General features: G+C 45.5%; 1 protein-coding gene across 7 annotated transcripts in view; it reads left to right on the top strand.

Annotated features, from left to right (window-relative positions):
- Positions 1-5,012: 5,012 nt before the first annotated feature.
- Positions 5,013-21,209, top strand: part of arhgef7a (Rho guanine nucleotide exchange factor (GEF) 7a) — a 201,777-nt gene continuing 185,580 nt past the window's right edge. For 6 of the 7 annotated variants that reach the window (XM_055871610.1, XM_055871609.1, XM_055871612.1 and 3 more), the window contains exons 1-6: positions 5,013-5,527; positions 7,241-7,324; positions 12,748-12,832; positions 14,530-14,663; positions 15,971-16,172; positions 16,296-16,384. In XM_055871610.1, the coding sequence (XP_055727585.1) occupies positions 5,363-5,527; positions 7,241-7,324; positions 12,748-12,832; positions 14,530-14,663; positions 15,971-16,172; positions 16,296-16,384 (759 nt within the window). In that variant the 5' untranslated portion in view covers positions 5,013-5,362. The remainder of the gene's footprint in view (positions 5,528-7,240; positions 7,325-12,747; positions 12,833-14,529; positions 14,664-15,970; positions 16,173-16,295; positions 16,385-21,209) is intronic. The other variant, XM_055871611.1, reaches the window with a different exon arrangement.

The raw sequence follows: 21,209 nt of genomic DNA, 5'->3' as shown, positions 1-21,209 counted from the left end.
AATTATTTTGATTTGTTTGTCAGCCATGCAGCGAAAATCTCGGAGGAAGAAAGAACATGTAGGCTAGCCTAAACAATGCTGTAAGGCGCTAGGCTATAATATAGGCCAATAACATCAGATTCTAAAACTGGATACTAATTTCCTGCTAGGTTAAAATGGCTTTTAGAAATATGATTGGAATTTGTAAAATACCGTATATTATGGGCAATTCTATGCCATGACTATAAACATTAGTAAGAGGGATTACTGTAGTATAGCCTACAGCTCTGCTTTTCCAGCAAGCAGCACAGGAAGCCTATTTGCATGGCAAAGTGATGGACACCAAACAGCCACCTGTAAGTCTGAACAAGTTTAAGTAGGACTCATTACATTCAAAGTAAAAGTAATAACTACTACAGCATGCATTGTAGAATAGTTTGTTGGTAGACTATATTGATAAACACCAGGACAGTGTTGGCCTACTAAAATGTCATTTGATTGTCACTTCAATGAGAGAATGGAGAATAAGTGCAATTACATACAGCTCCATTAAGTATTTTTATCTTTGGACCATGTCGCCATGTTAGGACAATAGACAGAACAGTGTCTGAACTTGCCATCTATTATTTTTCCAGAGAGCAGCACAGTGCACAGTCAGGCTGAGCAAAACATTTAGTATCTGCAACCAAGGACAGAAAGCTATTAACTACTGAACAGTGTCTGTCTCGACAGGTCTCTAACGTTGTGTGGGCTAAAGACGCCCCCCTGGCCAAGGCAGCGGCGATGACAGAGCAGGCTGCTTCTGATGCTACTCCAACAGCTGAAAAAAAGTCCAGGTTTGAGCGCCTGAAGGAAAGGATGGAAGAAGAAAGGAGAGCTGAGCATGAGCACTTGATAAAAAACATTCAGGAGTTGGAGATGAGGGTAAAGTGGGAGCAGAATAAATATGCAGCCCAAGAGAAAGCTCTAAAGGAGATGACCAGAGGGAATGAAAGGGCAGAGGCAGAAAAAACTGCCCTCCAGGAGATCATTCAAAGACTGGTGAAGAAACAGGTGAGGGCAGAGGACGCCTGGGGAAAAAAGCAGGAAGACTGGAAAAAGGACAAAGCCATGTTTTCAGACCAGTGGTCAAAACTGGAGAAGCTTTGTAAGAGGGAGAAATCTGCTCTAATAGATGAAGCAGAGAGCTTTCAAAAGATAATCAAGGATCTCCAGTGTTCCTCGAAAACAAGATTAAGAGAAGATGGATGGGCCAAACAGATGCGACACATGGAAGCGGGGATAGCCCAGAAGAAGATTCTGAAGGAAAAACAGGCACAGGTAGGTCAGTCTGTGCATATTTTTTTAATTTTAATAATTAGATTGATAATGCAGAATCGTTGGTTTGGTAAAGAATAGCCTAAGCCAAATCATGAATGTAGAGGTTGAAGAGTTATAACACTCTGTCCCTTTTCCAGGTGCACAGCAACAGTGTATGCCACATTGGAATAAGAGGCTACTTGAAGAATATAACCAAAAAGTGGAGAGAGAAAAAGGAGAGGGCGAAGGAAGACAAATATGGCCTCCCTGCCCTGATAAGACCAAACGTCTAAATAAGAAAGGAGTCAGGAGGGATTATACAGATTTTCTATTTAATTTAATTTAATGAACAACATTAGTAAGGCAATTTGTGTTATTGGTGGTTCATTATTCCTCGAGTTATTTTCTTTCTACAGTATAAGTGTTGCTTTTGATGGCAAACTGTCCTGCTCAGCCATTGAGACAGACAGATGCCCCTGATCACAACTATAAACTAATAACAACTAACCTATGTCAGAAACACAGATACTGTATTTGCTTATTCCTCTCTCATTAATTTTTGTGTTTTCACTCAGATGTTCACTCAGAGATAATCACAGGAGGTTGGTGGCACCTTAATTGGGGAGGACGGGCTCATAGTAGTGGATGGAGCAGAATCAGTGGAATGGAATCAGATAATTCAAACACATGCCATTCCATTTGCTCCGTTCCAGACATTATTATGAGCTGTTCTCCCCTCACCAGCCTCCACTGGATTACAAAGGGTGTCACGAACTGCAATTACTAAGGGATTGAACATTGTTGAGGAAATGATGACACTAGGAAAAAGACAGAATTGAACTGAACAGTCTGGTAAAAAACGTCACACATTGACAGAAATAATACATGTGTGTTTATATGTGTAAGAAACATACATATGTGTATAATATAGTATTGTGTATATAATTTGTGTTTCTAGTAAAGTATAGCTGTATAGTGGTATATTATTGCAGTATAGTAGTACAGTACAGTATAGTGTAGTATAACAGTATAGTAGTATAATAGTATAGTATAGTAGTATAGTATAACGTAGTATAGAAATACAATACTATTTGCTTATAACCAGTGGTTCAAGGGAAACTCCTGCTCTACAATGAGGAGGAAGCCACTAGCTTCATAGGGATGTGTCTTGCTTCTCCTGGTTCAATGTGGTTGAGTTTTGGTTGAACCCCTCAGAGACTGCACTGCTAATATACCCATGGTGACCTGTTTACGGTTATCAGACCATGGGCAGGCCCCGGTGTTTGTGTGTGTGTGGTGTGGTATGTGTGTGTGTGTCTGTGTGTGCATGCGTGCGTATGTCTGATTGTGGTCCAGGTGTGGCTTCTCTGTTTCCTGTGAGCATGGAGGATGACAGAGAGATCAAATAGACCCTTTCACTGGGTGAGTTATAGCACCATGGGAAAGAGGAGGAGGTGTGTGTGTGTGTATGCATATGTGTGTGTGTTATTATGTGTGTATATCAGAGGCTCGTACTGTAAGTTATAAAGTTAGTATCTCTCCAACACAATAGCAATGATACACAGGCAAATGTCTGCATTATGTTAAATCATGTGGAATTTGGTTAAAAAATAGTAAAAGTAATCAATAAAGAGCTGTTTACATATTCTTCTTCTCACCGGGAGGCGAGATAAAGGGAGGGGGGAGATAAAGGGAGGGGAAGATAAAGGCAGGGGAAGATAAAGAGAGGAGGAGATAAAGAGAGGGGGAGATAAAGAGAGGGGGAGATAAAGGGAGGGGAAAATAAAGGGAGAGGGAGATAAATGGACGGTGAGATAAAGAGAGGGGGAGATAAAGGGAGGGTGAGATAAAGAGAAGGGGAGATAAAGGGAGGGGGAGATAAAGAGAGGGGGAGATTGGTTTGATGAGAAATGTGTCACCCTTAAGCTCAGAGACTCACCCCAAAACACACACTATTATTGCTCTCTCTCTCTCTCTCTCACTTACTCTCTCTTTCGCTCTCTCTCTCTCTCACACACACACACACACACACACACACACACACACACACACACACACACACACACACACACACACACACACACACACACACACACACACACACACACACACACACACACACACACACACACACACTTGAGCCGTGACAGGATCATTAGTAACAGGCCGTATGGTGTTTCAGTATGTGACATGTTAGTAGCTCATATTTATGTTGCTGAGTGTCTGTTCTTTCCTCCTGGTCTGCCCACAGCAGGTGTTCCAGATGTTACTGAAGCTCTTCTCTCAGCTCTCATTTCTTCTCTCTCTCTCTCTCTGTTCTGTCTGTTTCCTCTAGTACTAATGAGACCTCCCCTGATGTGAATTCTGCTGGTCCTTTATGAACTGACCATGAACACACACTCTTATTACTGTCTCTCTCTCTCTCTCTCTCTCTCTCTCACACACACACGCACACGCACACACGCACACGCACACACACTGTCATGAGACCTGACTGTTTCCCTTCCCTCCCATCCACACACAGGAGCTTTAATAACATGTTATACCCCTGGAATACTTCCAATGTTCAAATTCAGGGAAGTAAAAAATGTTGTAAATAAAGTCAATAAAATATTATAGCACGTTTTTTTAGAGAGAGCTCATGAAAAACAGTGTGGAAAATGTGATAGGCAAATAGGAAATTACAGAAGTGGAGGATAGGGAGTGAGAAAGACATGGAGGGAAAGAAAGAGAGGATGTTAGAGAGATGTCAATAGAGAGAGAGACCTGGGGCAGTCTCCACAGTAACAGGCTGGTGGTGACAGGACCTTAGAGGCTCTGGCGTGTCCCTCAACAATGCCTGTTTAGACACCATGATAAACACCTGGGCCTCAGGTGTCCAACCTCCTAACCACACACAGTGCTCCAGAGAGATCTACAGACAAGGACAGCTTCTAGCGGTATCCATGGAGACCCTCAGGGATTCCAGATTCCTCCAGGTAGGTGATCGGTCATGAGCGTTAGAGAGAGATAGAGATAGAGAGAGAGAGAGAGAGAAAGAGAGAGAGAGAGAGAGAGAGAGAGAGAGAGAGAGAGAGAGAGAGAGAGAGAGAGAGAGAGAGAGAGAGAGAGAGAGAGAGAGACAGACAGACAGACAGACAGACAGACAGACAGACAGACAGACAGAGTTAAATAAAGGTTAAATTAATGAAAGAGGCTAAGGAGCACCACCGTGTGGCCAATATGTGAACCGAAGGAGAGTCCAACCACTGCTCCCCACCTAGGCTAATGGGATAGGAGATTCTGACAATGACTTTAGTTTAGTAGACAGGTACAATGGGCCATTCAGAATACACTTATCCATTGTTAATTCACCGATATTAATAGTCTTCATGGGGAATTATTTTGTAAATCGTCAAAATGGTCCCATGTAAAGGGTCACAACTTTGATACTGCTGGTTAGTTCCATTGGGATATGAGTCCAGTCTAACTAGTCCTCCTACATCAGACACCGACGATAAGACCCGTCTAAAAGCATCAGTCCAGTTGCAGGCGACATACATTGTAAGCTATCGACTTTGCTTTCTCCTTCCCTCTTCAAAACAAATATACAGTGTGATAAAGGGATTATGCTGCTGCTATGCAAAGCCATGCAGAGCTATTCAGACAAAAATGTCCCCGCCAACAACTGGTTGGACTAGCTTCTGTTCTTGTTGCTGTGATGTCATCTGCTGTCGGATGAGTGGCTGTGCTGGCGGCAGCGATGCGCATATGCAGTCTGCTGCTCGAACGCATCACAGTGAACTGCATCTGACAGCTTGCCAGGTTGGAGCAAGAGAAAAACATCACACACAAGAGAGTAAAGCCGACCCGTGGAACAAACCCGCTGTATTTTCACAAACCGAGCATCATCCAAATCCACCCGGTAGAGACAATAAAGAAAAGAAAGGAGGGATCTTTCGCGGTTACCGTCCTCCCACAAAGCTCGTATGTATGGAAGGATAATGTTTCTGTTTTAACGCCCCAGATGATTGCGTACCAGGGGTAGCTATTGAAATACGCAAAAACCTGCCGCTTCGTTGGATTTTCCTCTGAGACTGAGGCCATGAATTCCGCGGAGCAGACGGTCACCTGGCTGATCACACTCGGGGTGCTGGAGTCGCCGAAAAAGACTATATCGGATCCAGAGGCATTTTTACAGACCTCCCTCAAAGATGGGGTGGTCTTGTGTAGACTGCTGGAGCGGCTGAGCCCGGGCTCCATGGACAAAGTAAGGACAGAACTGCCGCTTGTCTTCCCTTCTTGCCGCCAGCCTCATCGGCCCGTCTATGCGGCAAGAACCGTGACATAACGCGGTTTATCTCGCTTCTCGTTGCCCACTGGCCCATTAAGATATTCGTTTGTAGGTCACGAGAGCGTAGGTTATTGTTCCTAAAAACAGCTACAAATTATTGCACATATGTCAGTAGGCCTACACTCACGCGTATGATAGGTTTATACAGACAGACAGACCAGACCGTTCGATGTGGCAGATGCGAGTCACGACGATCTATTCTGTGCGCAATTTTTAGTAGCCTTTGTATATTCTTAAACCAAGACAAACGACGAGACGCATTTTGTGTTGTTGTCAAACAAACTCATAAATGTATGGGCTCTATGGTTTGGGAATTGTGTAGCCTATGGATTTTAGTTTTTTTTCTGGAGACAGGCAACAGAAAAGGCCACATATAGCCTACAGATGCGTTGTGAGATTGGAATCCAAAGCGCATTACGCGGTATTACGTTAATGCACAGGACCTATAGGCCTATAGCCTGTGGTTTATATGTAGCCGATGTTTGACACATACTCCGGATCACCAGCTAGTGGGGATGTATGAGGGTACACCACAACAGTGGGCCGCCATTGACCACAAAAGCTCACAGACAGAGATAGAGACCCTCTCCACATTTAAAGCAACAGTGCGGTATTTGTAATGTATGTCTGTCAACACAAACCCCCCAGTCACTTTAGCCTTGTTATATATTGTGTACCCCAAATCCTGTGTGGCTTTAGACAGCTTGGGCGTTCCCTGGCGTTCTTCATCTTAAATGCCTCTCTGACAACAAACTAGCCTAGTGCTGGAAGAGAGATACACTTCCATCACCTTATAGGAGAACATCACCTATTGCCTAATCTAACCAGGGTTCTGACCAACCGTTGATTCTGTTCTTATGGTCTGATAGAGTAGACTATTGAAATCTGCCCATGGTGACCACCGGATGATGAGCTACTGGCCACAAGTAGAAAGGAGGAGAAAGCGTGATATCCCGGCGTTCTGTAGTCTTAGAAAATACCAAACAGTAGCAAGTCTTCCCTCTAGGAAAAATTAAGTTCTTATTTTATTATGTTCTATATCCTATTATATTCTAACTGCATGGGCTAGACTGATAGGCTACAGGTCATTTAACTGGTAATTACTATGGTATAATATCTATATGTCCAGCCTCAACCAGCGCCCAACGTTTATCTATTGTTGTATATCTCACTGGCAGTTCATGCAGCCTTTGGTTATAGACTGGTAATAAAATGTGTGTCGTCAGATCTCTCCTTCTAGATTCAGAGGCCGTATTACATCCATTGGCGTTGTTGTTAGTGTCACTTATTTATTTCCCACCCGTTCTTTGATATTTGTTCTGTTTTGATCAATTTGATCCATCCCGCCTCTCTGTTCAGAGGAGTTGCTAGCGTCCTCCCCTCACTGCTGCTGTGTTGTTTCTCACAGCTCCCATTCGCCAACGTCATTTCCCTCAATCCAATGCCTACTTCCCTGCTAGATAATCTGTAGCTGTATTGTAGAAGCAAGCCAAGGAGAGGGAATGTTGGCTTCTACTCTGAATCAAAACGCGCATAAGACTTTAGACTGCTTCCAATTAGCTAGGCTATGGAAACAAAGTTAATTTTGAGCGAAATTCGTGTTTCTCATATGCATTTTTGTTATCCCAGATCTACCAAGAACCGAAGAACGACGGCGAGTGCTTGAGCAACATAAAGGAGTTTCTCAAAGGCTGCACTTCGTTTCGCGTAGAGGTAAGTTTTCCATAAAATAACCCCACAAACATGCATCCAACATTTAATAAGAAAGATAAAGAACCTACGTAAAATCTTACAAATGTCCAATGTGACACAATAAACAATGGGGCCACGAAGTGGACGGAGGGATAGGCCTACTGACAGTGGGAGGAGGCTGGACTCCGAGCCGAGAACAATCACCCATCGTCGAGTGAGGCTGCCTTGTTTGTCGCCTGCACTGAAATGGCCCATCCACAATCGCAACATTGTAACAGTCATGCTGCAATTATTTGTTGCAGTCGTTTAAAACTGTAACAATGTAACATTATTTGTAGGCTCCAAGTGCAGATAGCTAGTTAATGTATACACTTTGTTAAACGGCCTGGCCCAGGTTATCAGACTGATGCTTTTCCATGATGTAAGTCGTCGTCTTTCTTCGCTGGCCCCCATAGCCTACGTGCATGGCGTTGCGCTTGTGTCCCCCATTCTAGATTTGGAAACACCAGCTAGTTATCCAGATACCCGCAAGCGTGAATTAGGCTACACTTGGTCAATGAATCCACCCAGAGTTGTCAGAAGGTGTAGTCTTCAAACTCACTATCTAGTTGACCCATATAGGAAGTCTAAAGTCTCATTAGTTTTTATTGGGATGTTTTGGTATTGTCTCATACAGCAGCAGCCAATGCTGTCAGTGTCAACTGTTATATCAAAGACTTTGACAATAATGATTAGGGTGAACAGTTAGATTCTAGATCGGTGGTTAGAGGGCAATGGCTATCACACCAGACACACACACACATACACACAGAGAGAGAGAGAGTTTGTTATTGTGTCAGTGCATAGAGGAGTCATTGAACCCACCCAGTCTGGACAATACAGCTCACTGTTCGATCTTCACTATTGACTTTCCTCACTGAGACTGCAGGAGAGAAGGAGATGGGAGAGGGAAAGAAATAGAGAGAAAGAGAGAGAGAGGGAGGGCACTGTAGAATAAAGGGGTCTGAATATGATTTTGTTAATGGGTTACTTGTGCTTGGTGTTGAATGTCAACACAAAGCTTTCTCTTCTTGGATAAGAATTTCATAAATCAAATCAAATGTTGTTTGTCACATGCTTAGTAAATGACAAGTGTAGACTAAAAGTTAAACTCTTTCTTTTGAGCCCTTAACAACAATGCAGAGAGAAAAGAATAGAAAACTAATAACACAAGGAATAAATACACAATGATTAACCATCACTTGGCTATATAGACGGGGTACCAGTACCTACTAGTGCTGAGTAGGTATTGTTGATTTGAAAAAGCCTTTATTTAAATAGGCGTATCACCGACGCATTATGACAACACTTATGTTGAGACAGAATAACATTATAATAGAGATGCTAAACATCTAGTCCAGAGTTTTCCCAGCCTGGTCCTGGGGACCCAAAGTGGTGCACAGTTTTGTTTTTGCCCTAGCACTATGATTCTATTCATCAAAGACTTGATGAGTTGCTTAGTTGAATCAGGTGTCTGAGAGCTGGAGCAAAAACTAAAATGTGTACCCATTTGGATCCCCAGGACCAGGCTTGGAAAACACTGGTGTAGTAAATTAATGTTTGAGGTTGGACTGATTCCAATCTCTGCGAAGTGGACTACTCGTCTCCCTCTCTCCGAGTCATGGGGTGTTTTTGGGATAACTAAGCTTCCCAGGTGTGCAGATAGACAGACCTTGAAATCCTCACAGCAGCCCTCCATGCCCCTCATACCGTAAACCTGTTTCCCTATAAGCTGCTTTAGAGAGGAGAGGAGAGCGAGCCGTGTGTTTGTGTAACATGCAGGGAGCTGGATTATAACAGTGTAGGACAAGGCCAGACATCATAGACCCACTCCAGACCCAAAATTACTGCTGGCTCACAGTACAGCTAGCTGCATGGGGCAGCAGATTAGGGGTGTGTGTGAGTGTGCGTGTGTACGTACTCACACGTTGGTCTGCCAGCGCTTTTTAAGCCCCGACCTGCTTCTGATGGGTGTGTGTTTTAGAGGTCGACCGATTTAATCGGAATGGCCGATTTCAAGTTTTCATAACAATCGGAAATCGGTCATTTTGGACGCTGATTTTGCCGATTATTATTATTTTCATTTGTACACCTTTATTTAACTAGACAAGTCAGTTAAGAACACATTCTTATTTTCAATGACGGCCTAGGAACGGTGGGTTAACTGCCTTGTTCAGGGGCAGAACGACATATTTTTACCTTGTCAGCTCAGGGATTCAATCTTGCAACCTTACGGTTAACTAGTCCAACACTCTAACCACCTGCCTCACGAGGAGCCCGCCTGTTACGCGAATGCAGTAAGAAGCCAAGGTAAGTTGCTAGCTAGCATTAAACTTATCTTATAAAAAACAATCAATCAATAAATCAATCATAATCACTAGTTATAACTACACATGGTTGATGATATTACTAGTTTATCTAGCGTGTCCTGCGTTGCATATAATCAATGCAGTGCGCATTCGCGAAAAAGGACTCGTTGCTCCAACGTGTACCTAACCATAAACATCAATGCCTTTCTTAAAATCAATACACAGAAGTATATATTTTTAAACCTGCATATTTAGCTAAAAGAAATCCAGGTTAGCAGGCAATATTAACCAGGCTCGTAAGCATTCATTCGAACAGCACTTTCGTGCGTTTTGCCAGCAGCTCTTCACTGTTTATGACTTCAAGCCTATCAACTCCCGAGATTAGGCTGGTGTAACTGATGTGAAATGGCTAGCTAGTTAGCGGGGTGCGCGCTAATAGCGTTTCAAACGTCACTCGCTCTGAGACTTGGAGTAGTTGTTCCCCTTGCTCTGCATGGGTAAATCTGCTTCGAGGGTGGCTGTTGTCGATGTGTTCCTGGTTCAAGCCCAGGTAGCGGCGAGGAGAGGGATGGAAGCTATACTGTTACACTGGCAATACTTAAGTGCCTATAAGAACATCCAATAGTCAAAGGTATATGAAATACAAATCGTATAGAGAGAAATAGTCCTATAATTCCTATAATAACTACAACCTAAAACTTCTTACCTGGGAATATTGAAGACTCATGTTAAAAGGAACCACCAGCTTTCATATGTTCTCATGTTCTGAGCAAAGAACTTAAACGTTAGCTTTCTTACATGGCACATATTGCACTTTTACTTTCTTCTCCAACACTTTGTTTTTGCATTATTTAAACCAAATTGAACATGTTTCATAATTTATTTGAGGCTAAATTGATTTTATTGATGTATTATATTAAGTTAAAATAAGTGTTCATTTAGTATTGTTGTAATTGTCATTATTACAAAAAAACAAAAAAAAGGCAGATTAATCGGTATCGGCTTTTTTGGTCCTCCAATATTTCATAATCGGCCGACCTCTAGTGTGTTTGGCAGATGATTGTATACTGTTTTCACGCCCTGACCTTAGAGAGCCTTTTTATGTCTCTATTTGGTTTGGTCAGGGTGTGATTTGGGGTGGGCATTCTATGTTTGTTTTTCTATGATTTTGTATTTCTATGTTTTGGCCGGTTATGGTTCTCAATCAGGGACAGCTGTCTATTGTTGTCTCTGATTGGGAACCATACTTAGGTAGCCCTTTTCCCTCCTTTCTTTGTGGGAAGTTGTCTTTGTTTGGCACTATGCCCTTAAGCTTCACGGTCGTTTTTGTATTGTTTATTGTTTTTGTTGGCGTAATTTTCTTAATAAAAGGAATATGTACGCTGCACCTTGGTCCGCTTCTTACGACGGCCGTGACAACTGTTTGGTGTGTGTTTATGTTGTTTTCTTTGGATTATTCTATGGGCAATTCCACAGTAACAGTGATGCTGAGACTCAGATTTGTCACTTTAAAATGTATGCCAAACAAAAAACACTGATTGCTAAACAAACCACACAACTATGCACAATGACTACTTTTAACAATTTCCACAGAAAACCTTTCAAAAACACATTTACTTGAAGAACAGTGCTGATGCAAAATTTGTTAACAGAATGACCAGCAGCACAAACCGTCATTCTGATACAAAACTTCACTCTTCTTCAAGTAAATGTGTTTTTATGTCTTCAGACTGTTTGGAGCCATGTCACACACTCTGTGCAGCAGTTAGCTGACCCTTCACCCCTGACCTGTTCACAACAGGAAGTGACTCTAAGAGTTTCCACACTCCCTGTAGTCATCGATCCAGTTAAGAGTACTTTTGAAATGCACCTTTCCTCCCTCCATTGGAGTGGCCACTCCAATGATATTCTGGATAAGTTAATGCCATATAGCGGCACTCCTGATTTCACCTACTGCATCTATCATGTCAGGGCTGGGGTGGAAGGGCCACAGGGGAACCAGTCCTTGTACGTTCAGCTCTGGTTAAGCCCTAATGATTGAAACATTGTGTCAATAAACCACATTGGAGAATAGTGTGAGGTGTGTCACTTTCACGTTTTTCTGCACATATTATTTGACATCAATAACCTTCTCACAATCATTGAATGTTTGTATGTAATATGTACCTCTATGGGACAGTGGAGGAATATGGGACTGGACTGGAACTCTGGAAATAGCACAGTACAGGCCATGCACACACAAACACACACATTCTCTCAGGGCATAGACTGTCTGGAATCAGAGCGGAAGATAAAAGGGAGCCACATCTCAGTCACTCCCCCTCAGTGGTCCGACAGTAACCACTGCACAGAGAGGGAGAGATGGATGGGGGAGGGGGGGGAGATGGATGGAAGGGGAGTGACAGATGGATGGGGAGGGAGGGAGAGATGGAAGGGGAGGGAGGGAGAGATGGAGGGGGAGGGAGGGAGAGAGTGACATACATTAACAGACATTTTACAGGGAGAGAATGAAACTACATTAATTCACCCCACAAGCACATTAACTCCAAACTATCTACTCTACTCCAGTCAACTACCTCTTCTTGTGTTGCACAGGACATTTTTGCTCATCTGATGCTTTCTACAACTCATTTGGTTTACAGTAGTTTGTGAAGCTGTCTGTATGCTACTGTGCTAGTGAAAATGAGATCTATTGATTGGCAGTGGCAGGCATTGTGATGACCCAGCTCCAGTGCTGTCCAATTGACTAGTGATTTTTTTCCCCCATTACTTTTTGGCATGTCTCCACGTATTTTAGTTTTGAAACGAACACAGTGTCATACACAGGAATGATGTGCATCATGCACGCACACACACTTGCACACAAACACACACCAGTGGCGGCTGGTGGGAGGAACTATAGGAGGACAGGCTCAATGTAATAGCAGGAATGGAATAAATGGAACGGTATCAAACATATGGAAACCACATATTTGACCCCGTTCCATTAATTCCATTCCAGCATTATAATGAGCCCGTCCTCCTATAGCTCCTCCCACCAGCCTCCACTGACACACACACACACACACTGACCCGTCTTTTTCTCGTCTCCCACAGGTGTTTGAGCCCAGTGATCTGCTCCTAGGACTGAACTTCTCCAGGATACTCAGCAGTCTGGTGGCTCTCAACAAAGTGACTGCAGGTTAGTAGAAAGTGTGTGCATGTGCGCAGCCCATGTGAGTATGTGTGTTCAGTATAACTATTCTATTGTGTGTGTATATACAGTGTATTGTGTGTGTGTGTATATACAGTGCTTTCAGAATGTATTCAGACCCCTTGACTTTTCCACATTTTGTTACATTACAGCCTTATTCTAAAATGCATTACAAAATTTCCCCCCTCATCAATCTACACACAATACCCCATAATGACAAAGCAAAAACAGTTTTTTAGATTTTTTTGCAAATTAAAAAAATAAATAATGAAATCGTATTTACATAAGTATTCAGGCCCTTTACTCAGTACTTTGTTGAAGCACCTTTGGCAGCGATTACAGCCTCAAGTCTTCTTGGGTATGACGTTATAAGTTTGGCACACCTGCATTTGGGGAGTTTCTCCCATTCTTCCCTACACATCCTCTCAAACTCTGCCAGGTTGGATAGGTAGTGTCGCTGCACAGCTTTTTTTAGGTCTCTCCAGAGATGTTCGATTGGGTTCAAGTCCGGGCTCTGGCTGGGCCGCTCAAGGACATTCAGAGACTTGTCTCGAAGCCACTCCTGCGTTGTCTTGGCTGTGTGCTCAGTGTCGTTGTCCTGTTGGAAGGTAAAGCTTCACCCAAGTCTGAGGTCTGCAGTGCTCTGGAGCAGGTTTTCATCAAGTATCTCACTGTACTTTGCTTCCGTTCATCTTTCCCTCGATCCTGACTAGTCTCCCATTCCCTGCCACTGAAAAACATCCCCACAGCATGATGCTGCCAACACCATGCTTCACCGTAGTGATGGTGCCAGGTTTCCTCCAGACATGATGCTTGGCATTCAGGCCATTCTTGGTTTCATCAGACCAGAGAGTCTTGTTTCTCATGGTCTGAGTCCTTTAGGTGCCTTTTGGCAAACTCCAAGCGGGCTGTCATTTGCCTTTTACTGAGGAGTGGCTTCCGTCTGGCCACTCTACCATAAAGGCTTGATTGGTGGAGTGCTGCAGAGATGGTTGTCCTTCTGGAAGGTTCTCCCATCTCCACAGAAGAACTCTGGAGTTCTGTCAGAGGGATCATCGGATTCTTGGTCACCTCCCTAACCAAGGCCTTTCTACCACGATTGCTCAGTTTTGCCGGGTGGCAGCGCTAGGAAGAGTCTTGGTGGTTCCAAATTTCTTCCATTTAAGAATGATGGAGGCCACTGTGTTCTTGGGAACCTTCAATGCTGCAGAATGTTTTCTGTGCCTTGACACAATCCTGTCTCTGAGCTCTATGGACAATTCCTTCAACCCCATGGCTTGGTTTTTGCTCTGACATGCACTGTCAACTGGGGTACCTCATATAGACAGGTGTGTGCCTTTCCAAATCATGTCCAATCAAATGAATTTACCACAGGTGGACTCGAATAAAGTTGTTGAAACATCTCAAGGATGATCAATGGAAACAGGATGCAGCTGAGCTCAATTGCGAGTCTCATCATAGCAAAGGGTCTGAATACTTATGTAAATAAGGTATTTTTGTTTTTATTTGTAATAAATTAGCATCAATGTCCAAAAACCTGTTTTTGCTTTGTCGTTATGGGGTATTGATTAAGAAAACCTTTTATTTAATCAATTTTAGAATAAGGCTAGAACATAACAACATTTTGGAAAAAGTCAAGGGGTCTAAATACTTTCCGAAGGCACTGCTCTATTCTTTATCTGTAGACATTGGAGTGGGCAGTGACAGTGTCTGTGCCCGTCACTCGTCAGCCCATCGGATCAAGTCGTTTGAGTCTCTGGTCTCCCAGTCATCACTGGGTCGATCCTCCAAGCTGCTTCAGAACCAGTTCCGCAGCCTGGTGAGAAACACGTAGACACACACAAAAACACACATAGCAGCCTCAGTGCTGAAGCCCAACTTCTGAAATGTCTGTATCTCAAAGTGCATCTATGTCAAAGGGAGATTTGTGTGGGCTTATCAGTATTCAAGTCCTTAGTCAGTATTCAAGTCCTTATTTGTCCATTACTGAGCCATCGGCCCACCCTTTCTAACTCCCTATCCCACTAATATTCCTCTCCTCCCTTCTCTACCTCCCCCTCTCCCCTCTCCCCTTGTCCTTTCCTTCACCAACCCTCCCTCGCTACCCTCCTCACCTCTCTTGCTCCCTACCGCACCCATCTACCTCCTCCTCTCTACCTCCCTTCCTCCCCCTCTCTGCCTCTCTGCCTCCCCCTCTTTACCTCCCTCATCAAATCTCTACCTCCCTACCTCTCCACCTCCCCCCTCTCTTTCCCTCTCCCCTCTTTCCCTTTCCCCTTCCCTACCTCCCTCTCTACCTCCCTACCTCCCTCTCTCTACCTCCCTACCTCCCCCTCTCTACCCCTACCTCTCTGTCTCCCTACCTCCCCACCTCTCTGCCTCCCTACCTCTGCCTCCCTACCTCCCCCTCTCTTCCTCTCTACCTCCCCTCTATCACCCTACCTCCCCCTCTCTACCGCCCTACCTCCCTGTCTCTACCTCCCAACCTCCCCTTCTCTACCTCCCCCTCTCCACCTCCCTACCTCCCTTCCTCCCCTTCTCTACCTCCCTACCTCCCCTTCTCTACCTACCTACCTCCCTACCCACCTCCCCCTCTCTACCTCTCTACCTCCCTGTCTCTACCTCCCAACCTCCCCTTCTCTACCTCCCCCTCTCCACCTCCCTACCTCCCTTCCTCCCCTTCTCTACCTCCCTACCTCCTCTTCTCTACCTACCTACCTCCCTACCCACCTCCCCCTCTGTACCGCCCTTCTCCCCCGTCTCTACCGCCCTCCTCCCTCTCTCTGCCTCCCTACCTCCCCTTCTCTACCTCCTCCTCTCTACCTCCCCTACCTCCCTACCTTCCCCTCTCTACTGCCCTACCTCCCCCTCTCTACCTCCCTACCTCCCCCTCTGTACCGCCCTTCTCCCCCGTCTCTACCGCCCTCCTCACCTCTCTACCTCCCTACCTCCCTCTCTCTGCCTCCCTACCTCCCCTTCTCTACCTCCTCCTCTCTACCTCCCCTACCTCCCTACCTCTATCTCTCTACCTCCCCCTCCCTACCTCTCTACCTACCTACCTTCCCCTCTCTACTGCCCTACCTCCCACTCTCTACCTCCCTCCTCACCTCTCTACCTTTCCTATAGGACATGTCTGAGGGCAGCGGGACGCAGCTATTGGTCAAGGCTCGCTTCAACTTTGAACAAACCAATGAGGACGAGCTGTCCTTCAACAAGGGCGATGTCATCAACGTGACACGCCAGGAGGAGGGCGGCTGGTGGGAGGGGAACTTCAACGGCAAGACCGGCTGGTTCCCTAGCAACTATGTCCGTGAGATCAAAGGCTGTGGTAGGTATCCCTTATTATTCTTGCTACTGGACATCACATAACCCAGGAATATCAGAAAGGACGTGAAGGAAAAGGATAGTGTCTGATGGAGAGAAATAACTAATTTCTCCCTCTCCCTCTGAGACAAACAAGTGTCCCCCAAATCTGGGACCCTCAAGAGCCCCCCAAAAGGCGTTGACACTACGGCCATTAGCAAGACCTATTACAATCTGGTAAGACCTGGTCATCCAACTTACTTCTCTCACTGTCCGTCTGTCTCTTTCTCTCCCTTTCTCTGGCTCTTTCTCTCTCTCTCTTTCTGTTTGCGTGTGTCTCTCAATACTGCTGTAACTATCCTCAATAAAAGAAAACAGGCTTTTTAAAGCTTGACATTACTCTTAACGCTGTAGGCCTGAGGTGCCATGGCCGCTCCAGATAGCTTGACCTAGTTCTGTGTGTGTGTTGTGTTGTGTTCCTGACATTTTAATGTATCTCAGTGCTCTGGTTTACTGAGATGAGAGAGCAAGTAAATACATGCTATATTAGAGACAGAAAGAGAAAGAAAAAGACAGAGAGAGAGAGAGAGACCCCCATTACCGGCTCAGACAGGGCCTCCTGGACCTCCCCCAGGAATCTCAAGTAGCCTAAGAGATGTTAGTTCTGTTTGTTGTGCCAGGAGCCGCAGGTCACACAGCCTTAGTAAACCCGCTGCCATCAGTCACTTCTGCAGGGAGGCTGATTGAACCGATCTCAAAAGGAGGGCTGGATTGTGGAAGATAGGCTTCTCCCACACCCACAGCCCAGGTTCCACACCCCCTTCTTGTGTGGGCCTCCACAGCTTTCAGGCATCAGCAACGCAGAGTACAAATCAGAGACCTTCTGTACTCAGCTCTCCTCAGCAGCACGCATGCTGGTTCCCTCCAGCCTACATCAGTATGGTAGAGCAGTCTCTGCGCCGCCTTTTGTCGGAATGCAGCCACCCTGCTCTCCAGTTCCACCAGGTCCTGGCCTCCTTCGTGGACGGACATGTACGTCATCTGAATTTCTTTCAACACTGCCGCCCTCAGCCAGTGATAGCCCTATGATAAAAAATCTACCAGCTTGCATTGCAAGTCTGCGAGCAGACCGGCAGAGGGGTTGAGGACAGCCAGTTTATGCCACAGGGAAGATGCCACCAGGTTGTTGATTATCAGCACCCTCCCTCTATATGACACTTGGGACAGGAGCCACCTTCACCTGGCCAGTTTTGACACCACTGCCTGTGGCAGCTCCTCCCAGTTCTTCCTGACCCACCTCTCCGAGCCCAGGTACACCCCCAAAATATTAAACCCTTCACAACCCCATTGCGTACCCCCTGGAAGCAGAGGGGGGGCCCTATCCCCCCATGCCCCACATAAGAGCTTTGCTCTTGCCCCAGTTCACCTTAGCTGACAAAGCTCTCTTGTACACCTTCAGAATAGTCTATAGTGCATTCATATCCTGCCCATCCCTGATCATCACAGAAACATCATCTGCATACGCCAACACTGCAATGCCTTTCACCACACCCATGCCTGTCCAGCACACTCCCTGCAGTCTCCTGTGTAGCAGGCCTAAAAATGGCTAGTGTATATAACTGCCCCGATAGAGGGCATCCTTTTCTTATGCCCCGTCTCACCCAGACTGGCCTACTGAGCCCCCCTCCCACCTTGACCATACATGACGCCCCAGCATACAACATCTTCACACAGGCCAAAAACCATTCCCCAAACCCAAACACAGACATCACATCAAACAGATACTCATGGTCCACTCTATCAAAAGCCTTCTCTTGATTTAAAGAGACCAGTCCAAAGTTCACATTAGAACCTGTCGACAAGTTCAACATGTCCCTGATTAAGAACAAGTTGTCCGTGATTGAGCGTCCCGGTACACAATTTGTCTGATCCTTGTTTACTATAAACTCCAGATGGGACTATCAGTCTGTCAGCGAGGACCTTGGCAAATATCTTGTAGTCCGCACAGAGCAATGCCACAGGCTTCCAGTTCTTAAGTTCACACAAGCCCCCTTTTTTGGGCAGGAGAGCCAGAGCCGCCCGACGGCAGCTCATCGGCAACTTTCCTACCCCGACGCACTCACACAACACGGAAAGGAAGTCCAGTCCAATTATTCCCCAGGTGTACGGCCGGGGGACATCTATTTTACGGCCTCTGCTAGTTCATGGTGCAACAGGGGAATGTTCATTTCATCCCTCTGTGTCAGAGATAGCTTAGAGAGTTCTGCAAACAAGACCTGAGCACACATAGGATCACACAGTTCTGCCCTATACAACTCAGTATAAACCTCCACAGTCTGATCACGCATCTGCCCCACCACAGAGGTCACCCGCCCATCAGACAGCTTCAGCGCTCTGTCTTTCCAAACCAAAGAAGAAGGAGCTGGGAGCATCCATCTCCTTGAGCATGGAGAACCTAGCTCTTACAAGCGCTCCCTTTGCTTTAACCTGGAAAAACTGCCCAGGTCCCTACGTAATTCAGCTAAATTAGCTTTGAGGCCTACATTGCCTTGCTCCACTATCTCTACCACCACTTCACTGATACTGCGCTCGAGTTCTCCCAATACCCTCCTAGCCTCTGAGGATGAGAGAGCTGTATACTGTTGACAGAAAAGCCGAATTTGGACTTTCCCCACATTCCACCATTGACTCAGAGACCCATACTCCTCTCTTCGCTGCCCCCACCTTTCCCCAAAAACCTGGAAACCTGAGCAAAAAGTGGCGTCTTGTAAGAGCTTTACATTAAACTTCCAATAGGATGCCTGCCGAGGCCCTGGTGAAATAGACAACCGAGCCATTGTTATGTGGTGATCCGAAAAACCCACCGGGAGAATGGTAGCGACCAAAAGTCTATTGCTCTGATTCTTGGATGTAAAAGAGATCTAGTCTGGCTGCACTCACCCTAGCCCCAAAGACTTTCACCTATGCTTACTGTCTTGTGATGGGATGTCTAGTTCTCCAAACATCCACTAGGTCAAACTGCTTAATTATGTCCCTTAACACCCCCCACTGAGCTTGAATCAGGCTCCTCCCCATTTCTATCTTTCATAAAATGCATCGTACAGTTCCAGTCCCCGCCGACCACCAGCGTCTCCTCAGGCGCTACCTGTGAGAGTTCCTGGCTGAGACACCCAAACAGACGACCCCTCTCTCTCCCTGTGTTAGGCGCATACATGTTTCTAAGGACAAAACCCCTGTTGTTAATTTCTGCTTTTACTACAAGCAGTCTACCCCTACACATCTCCTTTGAGGAGCACATTTTTACGGCCAGACCCGGTGCAAAAACGACTGCCACCCCTGCACTAACATTTGTTCCATGGCTCAGCACACTTTCCCCTTTCCACCAGAGCCCCCAGTCGACTTCATTCACCACATCACTATGCGTCTCCTACAGAAACATCACATGTACTTGTTTTGGTTTTACATACACTACCGTTCAAAAGTTTGGGGTCACTTAGAAATGTCCTTGTTTTTGAAAGAAAAGCACATTTTTTGCACATTTTAAATAATATCAAATTGATCAGAAATACAGTGTAGATATTGTTAATGTTGTAAATGACTATTATTGGAAACGGCAGATTTTTTTATGGAATATCTACATAGGCGTACAGAGGACCATTATCAGCAACCATCACTCCTGTGTTCCAATGGGACGTTGCGTTAGCTAATCCAAGTTCATAATTTTAAAAGGCTAATTGATCATTAGAAAACCCTTTTGCAATTATGTTAGCACAGCTGAAAACTGTTGACCCACTTCCTCAACCTAAAACATTTCCTGGGTGAGAGGACACCATGCCCCTCGTTTTTCATTGCGTGTTGTACTGGTTTAACAAACTTTCCCGGATCACAATAAAAAGCTTCAAGATTAACGCCTTTCCATTTAGACTCATTCAGGAACCTTGACAGTTCCCTCACCGTGTACTTTGACCATTCTGTCTGACTGGCTGTCAGCTCTGGACCCATTGAGGAGGAGACTGAAAAGAAAGCCTCCTCAGCGTCCTCCACCATCCATAACCCGACTAGACCCAGCCTCATCTACACTACCATCCATAACCTGACTAGACCCAGCCTCATCTACACTACCATCCATAACCTGACTAGACCCAGCCTCATCTACACTACCATCCATAACCTGACTAGACCCAGCCTCATCTACACCACCATCCATGACATGACTAGACCCAGTCTCATCTACATCACCATCCATAACCTGACTAGACCGAGCCTCATCTACACCACCATCCATAACCTGACTAGACCCAGCCTCATCTACACCTCCATCCATGACAGGACTAGACCCAGCCTCATCTACACCACCATCCATGACAGGACTAGACCCAGCCTCATCTACACCACCATCCATGACAGGACTAGACCCAGTCTCATCTACACTACCATCCATAACCTGACTAGACCCAGCCTCATCTACACTACCATCCATAACCTGACTAGACCCAGCCTCATCTACACTACCATCCATAACCTGACTAGACCCAGCCTCATCTACACTACCATCCATAACCTGACTAGACCCAGCCTCATCTACACCACCATCCATGACAGGACTAGACCCAGCCTCATCTACACTACCATCCATGACAGGACTAGACCCAGTCTCATCTACACCACCATCCATAACCTGACTAGACCCAGCCTCATCTACACCACCATCCATCCATGACAGGACTAGACCCAGCCTCATCTACACCACCATCCATGACAGGACTAGACCCAGCCTCATCTACACCACCATCAATGACAGGACTAGACCCAGTCTCATCTACACCACCATCTATAACATGACTAGACCCAGCCTCATCTACACCTCCATCCATGACATGACTAGACCCAGCCTCATCTACACCACCATCCATGACAGGACTAGACCGAGCCTCATCTACACTACCATCCATAACCTGACTAGACCCAGTCTCATCTACACCACCATCCATAACCCGACTAGACCCAGCCTCATCTACACTACCATCCATAACCTGACTAGACCCAGCCTCATCTACACCAC

The sequence above is a fragment of the Salvelinus fontinalis genome, chromosome 19 (assembly GCF_029448725.1).
Source record: "Salvelinus fontinalis isolate EN_2023a chromosome 19, ASM2944872v1, whole genome shotgun sequence".
NCBI lineage: Eukaryota > Metazoa > Chordata > Actinopteri > Salmoniformes > Salmonidae > Salvelinus > Salvelinus fontinalis.
The sequence above is the reverse complement of the archived record's forward strand: the minus strand, read 5'-3'. Positions and strand labels throughout refer to the sequence as shown.